General features: G+C 49.4%; 1 protein-coding gene across 2 annotated transcripts in view; it reads left to right on the top strand.

Moving 5' to 3' along the window:
• The first annotated feature begins 7,818 nt into the window (after window positions 1-7,818).
• The window catches only part of SPOCK2 (SPARC (osteonectin), cwcv and kazal like domains proteoglycan 2), a 29,893-nt gene continuing 22,223 nt past the window's right edge, over window positions 7,819-15,488 (top strand). Inside the window, exons 1-2 of one of the 2 annotated variants that reach the window (XM_030797864.1) lie at window positions 7,819-7,900; window positions 8,271-8,743. In XM_030797864.1, the coding sequence (XP_030653724.1) occupies window positions 8,555-8,743 (189 nt within the window). In that variant the 5' untranslated portion in view covers window positions 7,819-7,900; window positions 8,271-8,554. The other variant, XM_030797866.1, reaches the window with a different exon arrangement.

The following is a 15,488-nucleotide window of genomic DNA, read 5'->3' as shown; positions in this document are numbered from 1 at the left end:
TAATTCCCACTCCTCCCAGCCCCCACAGCCACCATTCTGCTTTCTGTCTCTCTAGTTTTGACTATTCTCACTATCTCATGTAAGTGGAATCATACAGTGACTTGTGTTTTGTGACTGGTTTATTTCACTTAGCATAATGTCCTCAAGGTTCATCCATGTTGTGTCAGGTGACAGGATTTCCTTCCTGTATTATACATATAATGGAATGTTCCATTACCTGTGTATACCACACTCTGTTCCTCCATCAGTGAACACTTGGCTTGCTTTCTCTTGACTATTGGGAGTAGTGCTAATACAGACACGGGTGTGCAAATATCTCTTTGAGACTCTGCCTTTAATTCCTTTATCACCCAGAGTTTTATCTTTAGCAAAGTAACTATTAAAGTTTTTTGCCTTTTACTTTGCTTGGTCTGTCATTTTCCTACCAAAGTTTGTCCTCTTAATATTTGTTGGATTCCTTCCTGTTCCTTCACCCCATCCCCACCCTCATCTTCCCATGCCCCTGATGGAGTTGCAGTGTCGTAGCCCTTTTTTGTTTACTTTTCAAGGCAGCAGCAAAAGAAACTGATGATATCAGCAGGACTGTGCAGAGTTCCCTGAAAGAATGTCAGCCACAGGAGGCCCTCACTCCTCCCTCACCACGGACCAGCAGAGGGAGGCGGGAGTGCTGGGGAGCCCCAGCCTCCCACCCCTGCCTCCTCACATTCTTCCTCCCTCCATGTCCTCTCCTTCTTCTCCTTCCTTATTCTTGCCTTGATTGTTTCTCTCTTTATATTCTCTAAGTGTGCTTCTGAACTCTGTGTTAAGTTGCTACATTGTGAGGACTGTGTCTAACCCTGAGATTTATTATTGGGACTGCACAAATCACTTGTGAATAAAATGTTTAATGGTGTTTCTGTTAGTATGATCAAATAGTTCACATAGTTTGAATTTGACCCCTTCCTATGTGGGGATACAATGTTGCCCTCATTTACCAGCATAGCTGGATCATTCATAGAGGACTTACATATTAGTACCTGCAAGGTTGATTTTTTTTTTTTTTTTTTTTTTTTTGAGACAGAGTCTCGCTCTGTCGCCCAGGCTGGAGTGCGGTGGCATGATCTCTGCTCACTGCAAGCTCCGCCTCCCGGGTTCACACCATTCTCCTGCCTCAGCCTCCCGAGTAGCTGGGACTACAAGCGCCCGCCACCGCACCTGGCTAATTTTTTTTTTTTTTTATTTTTAGTAGAGACGGGGTTTCACCTGGTTAGTCAGGATGGTCTCGATCTCCTGACCTCATGATCCGCCCATCTCGGCCTCCCAAAGTGCTGGGATTGCAGGCATGAGCCACCGCGCCCGGCCGCAAGGTTGATTTTTTTCCCAGAAGGCCTCCTCTTTCTACGGATATTCATTTTCTATACAAATTGAGATTTTACCTCACCTCAGATTGTTCTTAGATGGCGCTTGGGAATGAGTGCTCCAGGGGCAGTGCTGAATTCTGAAGCTGACTGTGGAGTTAATGCCTCATCTCATCTTGATGTGCCTCTCTCTCGTTGGTTTCTTTCTGACAAGCCATTGGGCAACCTCAGCCAGGAAGTAAATGTCACTTCTTTTGAGCGTCTGACTTATGACTTAACGTTTATAGGAAACTTTTTTTTTAAAGTTTTTTGTCTTTGGAAAATTTAGCTTTATTGAATACCAAAATTCTTTTTTTTTTTTTTTTTTTTTTTGAGACAGGGTCTCACTCTGTCACCCAGTCTGGAGTGCAGTGGCGCAATCACGGCTCACTGCAGCCTTGACCTCTTGGGCTCAAGCTATCCTCCCACCTCAGCCTACCGAGCAGCTGGGACTACAGGCGTTCACCACCATGCCTGGCTACTTTTTTAAAAAAAATTTTTGTAGAGATGGGGTCTCACTGTGTTGCCCAGGCTGATCTCGAACTCCTGGGCTCAAGATATCTGCCTGCCTTGGCCTCCCAAAGTGTTAGGATTACTGCTGTGAGCTACCACACTGGGCCCAAATACCAAATTCTAAATAGAATTGGAAATTGTGTTATTGAGGATTTAGTGATTACTCTTCCCTATGTCTTGTTAAGTAATTCTTCTCAAGTTGTTTGCCTTTTTCTCTCTCTTTCTCTCACCAGTTATACAGTGGAGTTTTCCAGAGGCTCTATATTGTGACAGCATCATCACTCTGGTGGTTAATGGAATGTGTGTTTGTGTATTTCTGTGTTCTCTAGAGTTTTGTAAGTTGGAAGGTATTGGTAGAATTGGAAAATTTTTAAAATTTAAATTTTAAAAAATTCCTTTTTTTTCGCATGCTGTGGTAGGCAGAGATAAAATGTTCTTTCATGAAGTCTGTATTCCAATTTTGGGGACAGTGTAGCTCTAAGGAAATACAGTTTTCAGTGCTGTTGTGCAAGAGGGAGTAACAGTTTTGATGTAGAACTTTTATGAAAAAGCAAAATGGTGGAGAGCAACAACAGTAAAAGGGTTAGAGTTAGGGTTCCCCTCTCACCAAATGATAATGGAGTAAATGTTGGAGGATTTGCTGCTGCTGTGCTTACAATCAAACCTTCCTTCATATTACCGTTTTGTAATTCATTCTACACTGAAATAGTTCATTGTATCTAATACTGCTCCAGCCAGCTTTTGAGGCACTGACTTCACCCTCAATTCCTCTAAGAGGAAGAGGGAAAAAAATCTCTCACTTGCTACTTCACAGAATCTGTGATGTTATACATGGAACTTTGTTATGGAGAGTAATTTTTATTTTAGACACATTGTAAATGTTTCTTATAATGATTATTTTTAAAGCAAGCTCTAGAGTTTCCAAAACTGGGCATTGAGTAGAATCCCGCATCGTAATAATTCAGATTTGGTTCCTGTTTGCCCTTGTGCTGTGCTGGAGCTCACTGTCCTGGAGCTCAAGGGAACCCAGTGGCACTAGAGGTGTATTGAGTTGAGTCAATGGAACACCTGTCAGCTTCCATCTTGATACCATAGGGAGCATGAATGTTCAAGCTCTTGCTGCTAGAAGTGAGGAAGGTGGCTGCCGTTATGGTTTTTATTAATAGCTTTTTTTTTTTTTTGTAAAATGTCCTTTTAAACGAAGACAAGTTTACTTTATGAAAAATAATCAAGTTTATGCTTTGTGCTTTTGTCAGTGTGTGTTATACTTCAATTTAAATTGGAGGCTGAAACCAGAGGTTCGCTTGAGGCCAGGAGTCCAAGACCAGCATCGGCAAACTAGCAAGACCCCGTCTCTACAAAAAAAAATTAATAATAAATGAAAATAAATTTTAGCTTCCAGAGGTAACTACTCCCTATACATTTAGACATATATAAAATATGAGAAGTTAAGAAAATTTTCACAAATAATAGCTAACATTAGTAGAGTGTTCACATTTGTTATTTTTTTGTGCATTAATTCAGTCTTTACAATAGCCCACTTAAGTAGGTAATATTGTCCCCATTTTACAAACTGAGGCTTAACAAGGTTAAGAAATTTTCCTTAAAGTTGGGGGCAGTGGCTCACACCTGTAATCCTAGCACTTTGGGAGGCAAGAGGATTGCTTAAGCCCAGGAGTTCAAGACCAGGCTGGGCAACATGGTGAGACACTGTCTCTACCAAAATAAAAGTACAAAAGAAAATTAGCCAGGCATAGTGGCATGTGACTGTAGTCCCAGCTACTTCAGAGGCTGAAGTGGGATCAATTGAGCCCAGGAGGGCAAGGCTGTAGTGAGCCATGATTACATCACTGCACTCCAGCCTGGGTGACAGTGAGTGAAACACTGTCTCAAAAAAAAAAGGAAAAGAAAATTGCCTTAAGTCATATAGATTGTACCAGCAGCTCTCAAAGTGTGGACTTGGGACTTCTAGGAGTCCCCAGGAACCTTTTAGGGGATATCTATGAGGAGGTCCAAACTGTTTTCATAAGAATACTAAGGTGCTATGTGCCTTTTTAACTCATTCTCTCACGAGTGTTCAGTGGAGTTTTCCAGAGGCTCTGTGACATGGTGACATCAGTCTGATGATTAGTAGAATGTGTGCGTGTGTACTTTTGTTTTCTAGAAGATTGTAAATTGATAGATTTAGGGTATAAATACATGTGTTTTCAGAGATTAGCTCAGTTTGCTGCCAGTGCTTCTACTGTGCTCTTACTAGCTATTTTCATTTATACCTGCTGCTGAGTCATGACCACCCAAAATCTACATGTTGAAGCTCTAACTCCCAGTAACTCAGAATGTGACTGTTTATTTGGGAATTGGGCTTTTAGTGGGGTGATTAGGTTAAAGTGAGGCTGTTAGGGTTGGCCCTAATGCAATCTGTCTGGTGTCTTCATAAGAAGAGGGTATTTGGACATACAGAGACACCAGACTAGCGTGTGCACAGAGGAAACGAGGACACAGCAAGAAGGCGGCCGTCCTGCAGGCCAAGAAGAAAGGGCTCAGGAGAAACCACACCCACCAACAGTTTGATCTTGAACTCTGAGCCTCCAGAACTGTGAGAAAATAATTGTCTGTTGTTGAAGCCACCCAGTCTGTGGTACTTTGTTACTGCAGCCCCAGCAACAGATAACACTTGCTATAATGCAGAAGCTTTTGCGAGACTCTGTCTTCTGGCCAGACACTAAAGAGATTTGTAAAACTGTAAAACAGTGCCACTCTCTTACTAATTTGGGGGAGGGGTAGAGATGGTTGTTTTTCATAAAATATTCTGTTAATATGAAATGGGTACATTTATTATTTTAAAATAAAAAATTTTAATTCTTAATTTGATTTTCAAATACAGTAAATATCACTATATATATAACTCACATAAACAAAAGTTCTTTGGGGTCCTCAATACTTTTTTAGTGTTAAGGGCTCCTGACACCAGAAAGTTTGAGAATTGCTATACTGTACTATACTTCCAAATGGGATCCTATTATATATGATCTTATATAACGAGCTTTTCTCACCCAGCAATACATAGTGGATCACACTGGTCTTTAATAGATAAAGATCTACATCATTATTTTTAATATCTGCACAATAGTCTGTTATAGGTATGTTTTATCCTTTAATTAGGTCGTTCCTGGCTAATGGACATTGAATTGGTTTGCAGGATGGGCTATTATGAACAATTTTGGATCTTTGTGTGTTTATCTTTTTGTGCTTGTGGGGTCATCTAAAAATGGAATTAAATGGGTTTTAAGATATATTCAGGCCAGGCACGGTGGCTCATGCTGGTAATTCCAGCACTTTGAGAGGCCGAGGCGGATGGATCACATGAGATCAGTTTGAGACCAGCCAGACCAACATGGAGAAACCCCATGTCTACTAAAAATACAAAATTAGCCGGGTGTGGTGGCGCGTGCCTGTAATCCCAGCTACTTGGGAGGCTGAGGCAGGAGATTTGCTTTTGAACCTGGGAGGCAGAGGTTGCAGTGAGCTGAGATCGTGCCATTGCACTCCAGCCTGGGCAACAAGAGCGAAACTGGATGTATTCAATTTGGGTTTCTTATTAGGAAACTAAGGTTTCTCTTCTCCATTTTAGAATTGCTAAATATTAAGTGCAAACAGAAAAATGTGTAAAATATATATACCACTTAATACATACACCTAGCAGCTCCTCATGTTTGGGACCATTGTCTTGAAAAGGCTAACCTGCCAGTAATTCTTTCAAACATTAGGAAAACCAAGCCGGGTGCAGTGGCTCATGCTTGTAATCCCAGCACTTTGGGAGGCTGAGGAGGGAGGATCACCTGAAGCTAGGAGTTCAAGACCAGCTTGGCCAACATGGTGAAACCCCATTTCTACTAAAAATACAAAAATTAGCTGAGCATGGGGGCGGTCACCTGTAATGCCAGGTACTCGGGAGGCTGAGGCAGGAGAATCGCTTAAACTTGGGAGGCGGAGGTTGCAATGAGCCGAGATTGCACCACTGCACTCCAGCCTGGGCGACAGAGTGAAACTCCGTCTCAAAAAAAAAAAAAAAAAAAAAATTGGAAAACTTTTCTTTTTCTTCTTTTCTGTTTTCTTTTGAGAAATAGTCTCACTCTGTTTCTCCAGCTGGAGTGCAGTGGCACGATGCTAGCCCGTCCCAGTGCAGCCTTAACTCCCAGGCTCAAGCAATCCTCTCGCCTCAGCCTCTGAGTAGCTGGGACCACAGGCATGTGCAACCTGGCTCATTTTTTAAATTTTGTGTAGAGATAGGGTCTCGCTATGTTGCCCACACTGGTCTAGAACTCCTAGGCTCAAGCCATCCTCCTGCCTCTTGGCCTCCTAAAGTGCTGGGATTACAGGTGTGAGTCAGCACACCTGGCCTTTGTTTTCTTCTTTGTAAACTAAAACTATTGGCCATTTCCTACAAGTTTTACATGTCATCTGGAAATTTGGGTTCTTCTTCCTAAATAGCATTACTATTGGCTTCACTAATGGGACTGGAATGTTGTTGATTAGCTTTCGACACAGGACTAGTATTGACCCAGCTTGAAGATGCTACAGAAGGCAAGTCCCACTGGAGAAGCTACCTGGGACTGTGGGAGCCATTTTGACCCTCAGAGTCTGGAGACAGCTATTGTCATATTGATGGGCATCTTGACAGCACCTTTCCAAACTCTTTATTCAGCAACTTGGGTAACTCTGGAAGCCCCTAAGATAGCACAGGAATGGGAGAGCTGTGGGATCTGGTACCTATTTCCTAAGTGCCTTAGAGATAAATAGCTAGCTTTGCTAAAAAAAAAAAAAAACAACAAAAAAAAACCAGGATTGTAGGATTGAGATGTGGAAAAGATGGCAAATTTTGATAAATCTTCAGAACTATGGGACACCGTAGCCTTCTCTTCCCAACCAGGGGGAAGACTAACTTTTTAAAAAATGCCCATTATGCCCAGACACTTAGTATGTAATTTTGCTTGTACTTTACAGCAATTTTAATGGTGGTATTACCATTAATTTTAGATAGAAAATAGGTAATTGCTCAAGAATCCAGCCAGTAAGTGGGATTCTGTCCCCTAGTCTCCACGACAGCAAGCCGTGCTCTCCCACTGTACAGCGCCAGGACACACCCAGGAAGAATGCTTTATTACTGTGAGATGAAGACGTCAATGGCCAGGGCCTCACTGCAGCACCACCACTAAATCCAACAGCAAAGGAAATAAGAAAACACGGAAAGGGAGCTATTGTTTTCTGTTTTCCCAACGAGACTCCAGCCTGAGCCACTGAGGCATTCAGAGTTCCCAGACAGGCCAGATTGAGGGTGACAAGGAACCTCGTAAGCTATGTTTTTTCCTACTGATTAAGATCATGTTTTTCGTTGCCTTTTAATATTTTATTTTATTTTATTTTTAGATCACAGCAGCTAAGTCTTTTTGTAAAAACACAATCTAAGGCTTGGGTCCCAAAAGTTCACTAGGTTTTGTCCCATCAGATGATGTTTCCTCTTTAATGTATTTGTAATGTAAACCTCTCCCCATTTCTGCTGTGATCTTGGGACTGTGGCCAGCCTCCAGCCTTCCCCGCTGGTATGTCAACATTTAAATCTACAGCCAATAAGGAGGGTCACAGTTTCAACAAAACCCAAAACACCTCAAAACCAGCACCCCACCCCAGCCCCCCACTCCCCGGCTTCCCCAGTGGCTTATTCAAACTAACTTGAAGTCAAAAAACCATAAGCAAATATGCCTTTTCCAAATTTGCAGCCTCCAAGGCAGATGAAATGGTCAGACATTTGCCTTTTAGGGTTGTCCTGGGAAGAGCTAACAAAAAGGGTGACAGCCCCTAAACAGCTGCCTGGGGAGGAGGACATCTGCCTCTGTTTCACCAGCCACTCAGTGCTCAGGCCTTGCCTTGCGCAACGCGGTGCCGCTGGGGAGCAATGGTTCTGAGCAGCCAGTTGTTATACGGCTTTTGTCTTAACGAAGCCACCCATTACGGTAGAGCCATAACTCGCAGGAAGCCAGCTGTCAGGGCTGTGGCGCAGGCCTCTCTGGGTGGGAGGCAAGGGGAGAAAAACAGTGTCTGGCCAAATTCCCTTTCCGACACCTGAGCCTGGCTGGCTTTGTAACCGGAGAGTTTTGCGCCCTCTCCCCCATCCCATCTTCCCCGGGGAGATCCTGGGGCCCTTCTTGCTCTCCATCCTTGGAGGGAGCTCAGGGACATTTCGGGATTCTGATTTCTTGGTCTGCAACTCCCTGTGTGCCAGGCGGGGCTGGGCCCCGCTGCGGCTGGCTGGCGTTTGGCGCTCTCATCCAGAGAGCGCTTCGCTTTGAAATCTACCCACTCCTTTTTTTTTTTTTAAACCAGGTATGATGATGTCAAACGTGATGCTGATGCTACAGTTACAGCCCCTGCTGGCGCAGCCTCTCTGATTCTCTCTCCCTCTCCGCGTCCAGTGCTGGGCTTTTTCAGACAAGTGCATCTCCTAACCAGGTCACATTTCAGGCGCGACCCACTCTCCGCCAGTCACCGGAGGCAGACCGAGGGAGGAGAGCTGAGGATAGCCGCGTGCGCTTCGCCAGCAGCGGGGTGGGAGGAAGGACATTAAAATACTGCAGAAGTCAAGACCCCCAGGTCGAACCCGGACCACGATGCGCGCCCCGGGCTGCGGGCGGCTGGTGCTGCCGCTGCTGCTCCTGGCCGCGGCAGCCCTGGCCGAAGGCGACGCCAAGGGGCTCAAGGAGGGCGAGACCCCCGGCAATTTCATGGAGGACGAGCAATGGCTGTCGTCCATCTCGCAGTACAGCGGCAAGATCAAGCACTGGAACCGCTTCCGAGACGTGAGTTCGCAGGGCCGCCAAGGCAGAGACCCGGGGTTGCGGGTTCGGGGATTGAGCTCCGGGGTCTGCGGGAGAGGCCGCCGCACGTCGCAGCCCGAGGCTCCGCAGCCCGGCCGGCTAATTACACGGAGAGTAAACAGTACTGGGGGTCACAGCCCGGCGCCCCTCCCCTGTCCCTGCGGCCCCGGCCGGCGGCCCTGGGACCCCCCAAGCCCCGGGACCCCTAGCCCCACACCCGCCCGACGCTCCGGGGGCGCGCGCTCCGGGGTCTCCCCTGCGGGCCGGGAGTGGGAAGGGGTGCAGGACTGGGGGGACCCAGATTCTGGCTGCGGCTGGACCCCGACCCGCTCCCCAGCTGCGTTGTGTGAGCCGCCCCCGGGCCTGCCCCAGCCGCTGGGATGCTGCAGGCTGCACATACGGGGCACTGCAGCACCGGCAGGTCTGGGTGGGGCCGGCAGTGAGGGTGGCATCGGCTCGTGCGGTGCCCTCTGTTCCCACCGTGGGCTTTGCGGGAGGGGGACAGCATGGGACGGGAGTGTGGCCGGGGCTCTGGGTCTGGGGTCCCAGCAGCCTTCCTAGGCGAGATGATGGAAGGCATGTCCTTACGGGGGTGGGGGTGGGCTGGGGTCCCCGTGCAGAAGGGCGCGCGAGGACCCAAGCTGGTTTTCCCGTACCAACCTTTCAGCGGGGAACCCAGCCTGGAGCAAGCGGAGCAGCTCGGAGCCGGAGGAAGGCTCCTGGCCCGGTGGGCTTGAGAAGCCGGGGAGAGCCCAGAAGCTGGGTCTGGGGCCCCCGGCGGGCGCCGCCCGAACCCCGACGTAACCTTGGGCCGAACTCCGCGGGGTGGGGGCGGGGGGGCGGCTGCGGCACTTTTGTTTACCGGCACCTGTGGATCAGAGGGGAAGTCGCAGGCGGCGGCCCGGCGGGGCCGGCTCCTTCCTCCCGGCCGGGCCAGGTTGGGGGTTGGGGAAGCAGGGGTGAGGCAGGGCGGGCAGAGGGTGTGGCTGGACCCCGAGATCGTTGGGGGTGCTGTGGGGGATGGGCCCGGATGCGCCAGAGGCGACGCCGGCTACTCCTGGCGACCTGGTGCTCACCGCCGCCCTGACCCCAGAAAACCTCTTCTAGGCCCCCGGTCCTTACTCCTCCTTCCCCAGATTCCCTCGTCCGACCCACCCAGTACAACGCAGGCCACACCGTGACCTCTCCCGTTTTCTCGTAAACTGAGTGCATCCACAAGTTCCTTGGAAATTTGTTTAAAACACACATGCTTCATAGGCTATCCAGCCAAGTGATGGGAAGAGGCAGAGATTTGGATCTTTTTGTTACCGTCAGACAAGTGACTGTTTCTCCCCAAAGTCAAACTGGCAGGTTGTAATTCACAGAGGACAGCAGGAACCACCGGCAGCCAGGTCTCCAGGCTGAGTGGCCGGGCCCCCGATGGGCTGCTGATCTCCGCCTTCGCCCCATACGCGACCTGTCCAGCCGCAGGAGCCTGGAGCCCCTCGAGGCCTTCCCGAGGCACCTGCAGGCCCGGCGCAGATGAGCCGCAGTCTCCTGCCGCCTCCTGGGCAGCAGCCCGGCCACAGCAGCGAGGGGGCGGCAGCAGGCCGGCCCACCCGGAATCCATGTGTCACTGGCCTAGGCCTCCCTCCGACTCGCTGGCTGTTTGATCTGCCAAAATGGGACCAGTGAAGGTCAGAGGGAAAAGAAATGCTTAATCAGAACAGGAAAGGTTTAAAATAAAAGATTCCTCCCCACCTCCCTTCTTCCACCTGCTTCCAATAGCCAGCTCGGTGGGTGAGAATAAATGACTTACTGCTTGACCCCATGGCACTGGGCTGCCCACCTGTCTCCCTGTATTGGTGCCAACCACTTCCCCCTTCCTCTCATGCTCATCAGAAGAAAGGCACTAGATTTGAAAGTCTTCAGGACTTGCACATATAAGATTCATGGGAAAGCTTTAGGCGTGTGTTGATTTTGGTAGCCTCAGGCTTTTGTAGGGCAGATGTCCTCTAAAACCCCATTTAAGGTAGTCCTGGCTGCAGGAGGACAGGGTCAGGGAGAGAAGTAGGACAAAGAAGGCTGGGCAAGAGGGCCTGGCCCTGGGGATCTGTTGACAGCCTCTGCAGAAAGGCAGGAAGGAGGCTGATAGCTCAGAGCCACTGCATTGCATAACTCTAGGGGTGCCACAATAGAAATGGCGCCCCCTGAAGTTGTGCAGTGCCCAGACAGTACACAGGGTCCCCACCAGCACTACCAACATATCCCTCTTCTGCCAGAAGAAGCCCTATTTCCTGCCTAAGGGCTGAAGGCACTCTAACTGGGCCCAGTAGCAATGGGTTTTATATTTCCATTAGGCCAGCTCTTTGGAAAATATGCTCCTTGGTTCCTCAAAGGAGAGATGGGAATTTCGTTTGAATCCCTTAAGGGGTTGCAAGGTTGAACTGGGACCTTGTTCACAACCCCAAAATGGTGCAGGGCCTCCCATTTGCCCTAGTAGGGTGGAGGCAAGCAGGAGGAGTGGGATACTCTTGGGGAACAGGATTGGGAGGGAAATGCCTCATTAAGTGGTGTGGACAGAACTGAAGGGGGAACTTGAGGGAATCATGTTGAAAGGGTCAGGAGAATGAAGAAGAGCAAGAAAATTTGGGGAGTTGCTCCACTTTGGAATTGGCCAGAGCTGGTTGAGAGGGAGCGCAGCTTAGCATCTTTCTCTGAGCACCAGGATTATAGGGAAGGCAGGATTTACCAGTTGAGTAATCCTCCCCTCCAGTGGGCTCAGGGCTCTTACAGCCTGTGCCTGGGTAGATCTCTTCTAATGCTGGGTGCCCGGCTGCCAGGGAGGAGGGGATTCTGGCAGAAGAGGGGGGAGGTTGTGGACTCTGCCTGGCTGCCTGGCTCCCTGGCCCACAGATCTAGCTGTGCCCTGCCCTGGGCAGTCCTGGGCTTTTCCAAGTCCTGCTCCCCGATGCTCCTACCTCCCAATTCACTCCCTGCACAACTGGGTGGAATTTAATGCAGGTCTTTGGAACAAAGCATCTAGGGCCTAGAGGGATGGACACTTGGACGAGACAGGTCCATTACACAGCATTCTTCAGGGCAGGCTCCACAGAGCTTGGCTACGAAGAACTGTTCTCTTTCTTCTTGGCTCTTCTGTACTTTGTACTCCACTTCTATGAAGTTTTCGTTATATTTATGAGTGTCTTGCACAGTGCTTGGCACCCAGGAGGCGCACAGTTCATATAAGTTGAATCCCTGGTGCAGTGAGCACTCACATCTGCCATTAAATTAAATTAAATTAAATCAAATTAAAGCACTTTAATTTGAGTGGTCTCTTGTACTTCTCAAGGACCTGGGAGATAGTTGTTGTTACTTTACAGCCTACCATTTTATGGTTGTAGAAACTGAGGCACAGAGAAGTAACTTACCCAAAGGTCAAATAGCTAGTAAGTAGCAGAGCTGAGATTTGAATCCAACTCATCTCACTTAATTTTGCTTTTCAGGGAATTCTAGGCCTCACCCTTAGCGAAAGTGAGAAGGAAGGGTCTACCCTGAAGAGCAAAGTCTACTCTGGCTTGTGTCCTCTGAGTCTTCAAGGATGCCCTGAGTAGGCGTGTCACCTCCTAGGAAGGTGGGCCAAAGCCCCCAGTGTCTCCAGCAGCCTGCCTATAGCCTACTCCCCACCCAGGCATAGCAACACTCCAGAGGCAGCTCTCCACCCAGGAGGGGCCGGGGTGCAGTGTGCTGGGACAGCTCTGGCCTGGGTGCCAGTTCAGGCTCTGCCACTGACTGGCTCCAGGATGCCAGGCATATCACATAACCCCTCTGAGCTTTGGTTTCAGACTAGGAAACTGAAAGGGACGCATATGTGTGAAGGCACCTTGTCAGGGGGCTGGAGGGCTTCCAGGGCAGGTACTACGCTCCTCCCCCACAGAAAAACCACCAGATGGGTCCTCATTTCTGGGGCTGGCCCACACCATGCCTGTACCTGTGAGAAAGACGTTATTGCACCTTCACTGTCACTCATTCACTGCAGATCTGAGCCCTTCCTGTATGCCAGGGACTTCATCATGATCCTGGGGTCTGGTCCAGGGATATTATTACCTGCTGGCTAACAATATCGTGTGTTTAGGAACACCAAGAAGGCAAGTAGCAAGTAGCCATAAAGGGGCTCCCTCCTGACCACCCCTCCCTGCTCCCCACCCCACACACCTAAACCAGCGGGAGTGTGGGGATGCGCTGCGCCAATGTCTGTGGGTAAGTGTGGGTGTGTGAGAAGAACCCAAAAGTGGGTCAGGATGGATTTCATAATTGGGGTTTGGGTCCTCTGCCAGATAAAGTGACTAAAAACAAAACAAAACATATAACAACAACAACAACACTTGGGGTTTGAGAATGGGAGGGTGGGCCTTTCCCTGACCTCCCCTCCACCCCAGCTTCTAACTGGAGCTGGAACAGTGTCAGCAGAGTGATGGGCTCTTGAACACCCAGCGAGACTCCAAGCCTGGGAAGAGAGGGAAAGAAGAGCCCTCTGCCTGGAGAGGCTGTCGTATGCTACTCCAGTCTTGCAGCAGCCTGAGAGGATGGGAAGCCAGCACCTTTCCCTCCCTTTCTCAAAGAGGTCAGAAGGCTACCTGGAGCACAGAAGAGCTCTGTCTGACCCTAAGCCCCAAGGGCCAGAGAGAGCGCTCTGCTCATCTTCCCAGTGAGGGGACAGAACTAGCTGTGTGACCTTGGGGGCCAGCCACTTCACCTTTCTGGGCCTTGATTTTCCTGGTGGTTTAGTGGGGAGGTGAAACCAAATCATCTGCAGAGGCTTTAGTATGCTGTGACTCCAGGAGGAGCCTGGCAATGGCCTGGCCACCCACAGGTATACCCTGCTTATCCTACCACACCACCGCCACAGGCTGGGCAGCAGGTTTTTGGGTTTAAGGAAGAGATTCTCTTTTTTCTCCAGAGAAAGCACCTGTGACCAGATTAGGGGTGGGTGTATATTAGCTGGAGACCAAGAAACCTGAGAAATGGGGCCTAATGGCATCGTGGGGCAAGCACCAGGCTGAGGACCCACGTATCATCTCTCCTAGCGTGGGCTGCTGTAACAAGATACCAGAGATGGGGTGGCTTAAACAACAGAGATTTATTTTATCCTCACAGTTCTGGAGGCCAGGAAGTCTAAGATCAGGATGCTGGCAGACTTGATGTTTGATGAGGGCCCTCTTCCTGGCTTACACTTTTCTCATTATAGCCTCACATGGCTGAGAGAGAGAGCATGAGCTTTATGTAGCCTCTTTTTTTTTTTTTTCTTTTTTTTTTGAGACAGGGTCTCACTCTGTCACCCAGGTTGGAGTGCAGTGATGCAATCCTGGCTCACTGCAACCTCCACCTCCTGGACTCAAGCGATCCTCCCACCTCAGCCTGCCAAGTAGCTGGGATCACAGGCACACACCACCACGCCTGGCTAATTTTTGTATTTTTTGTAGACTGGGGGTTTCACCATGTTGCCCTTGCTGGACTTGAACTCCTGGACTCAAGCAATCCACCCCCCTCTGCCTCCCAAAGTGTTAGGATTACAGACATGAGCCACCGTGCCAGCCTCTAGCCTCTTACACAGACCCCAATCTCATCATGAGGGCCCTACCCTGATGGCTTATCTAAACTGAATCCCTCCCCCAAGGCCCCGCCTCCTCATCGACTCCCATTGGAGGTCAGAATTTCAGCATATGGGTTTGGGGGGACATAAACATGCAGTCCACAACCCCGTCTCTGCTTGTCTCCTTGCAGGAGCAATGTGGGTCTTCTAAGATTTGTGGATGGGAAAAATGTATGCTCAGGCCTATGCCTGGATACACAGTTTAGATACCACTGTGCCCAGCCTGGGTATGCAGACCTGGCCCAGCTGTGGCTCTTGAAGTGTGCCAGCCTCTGACTGCCCAAGGGCTTGGCCAGCATCCAGTTGCAGGTGTGGCTCCTTCCTTGGGGTTCCTGCAGCATTTATTGGCCATAACTCATTCGGCACAGGTTGGATGCTGCCTCATAGCATCACTTACACTGCGGGCTGTATCTTGAGTCCTTCTGCTGGTATTTGTAATGTGTGTTTGTCACATTCCTCCCATCGTGATCCCCTGAAGAGAGGATCTGGGAACAGTCGGCCTTGTGTACCTTACTACCCCATCCCCAGAGCATTGCATGGGGTGTTTGGCACACAGTAGCTGCTCAATGTAAACCTGTGCACTGTGGCATGTTAGAGCCAGACAGGATCTCATCCAGCCCGTTCTCTGCACCCCTCCCTCTCCTCTCCAAGTAGCAGTGCTGTGGGTTCAAGTAAAGAGGGGCTGGGGTGCTGGTCTGACTGTGCTGGTGATTTGGGGAGATCTCTTCCTCTTCCGGAACCCCAAAAGGTTGGTACAAACACAGCAACAAGCTCAGCTCCCTGAATTTCAATGATTCATTTGTGGGATAAAGGAGTGAATGATAAAATGAAGGACGACTGTCCCCGGGTCTCCCTGTCCTTCAGCCCTCCGTGCCTGTCTCTGGCTCCAGCCAGTCTCCTACTTTATCCTGTGGAGAGGGTGCTCTGAGCCTCTTCCCCACTCCCACACCTTATTATGCCCACAGAGTGGGCCAGCCATCTATCAGACATGTGGATGGTGGGACAGGGCTCCCTCGGGTAGAGAACAGATTCTGTAGGGTGGAACGTCCAGCCCCCTCCTGCTCTCTTCCCCAACACCTGCCAGTCGGTCAAGCC

This window comes from Nomascus leucogenys, chromosome 18 (genome assembly GCF_006542625.1).
Source record: "Nomascus leucogenys isolate Asia chromosome 18, Asia_NLE_v1, whole genome shotgun sequence".
Lineage (NCBI taxonomy): Eukaryota > Metazoa > Chordata > Mammalia > Primates > Hylobatidae > Nomascus > Nomascus leucogenys.
Note: the sequence above shows the minus strand (reverse complement) of the source record. Positions and strands in the feature narration are given on the sequence as shown.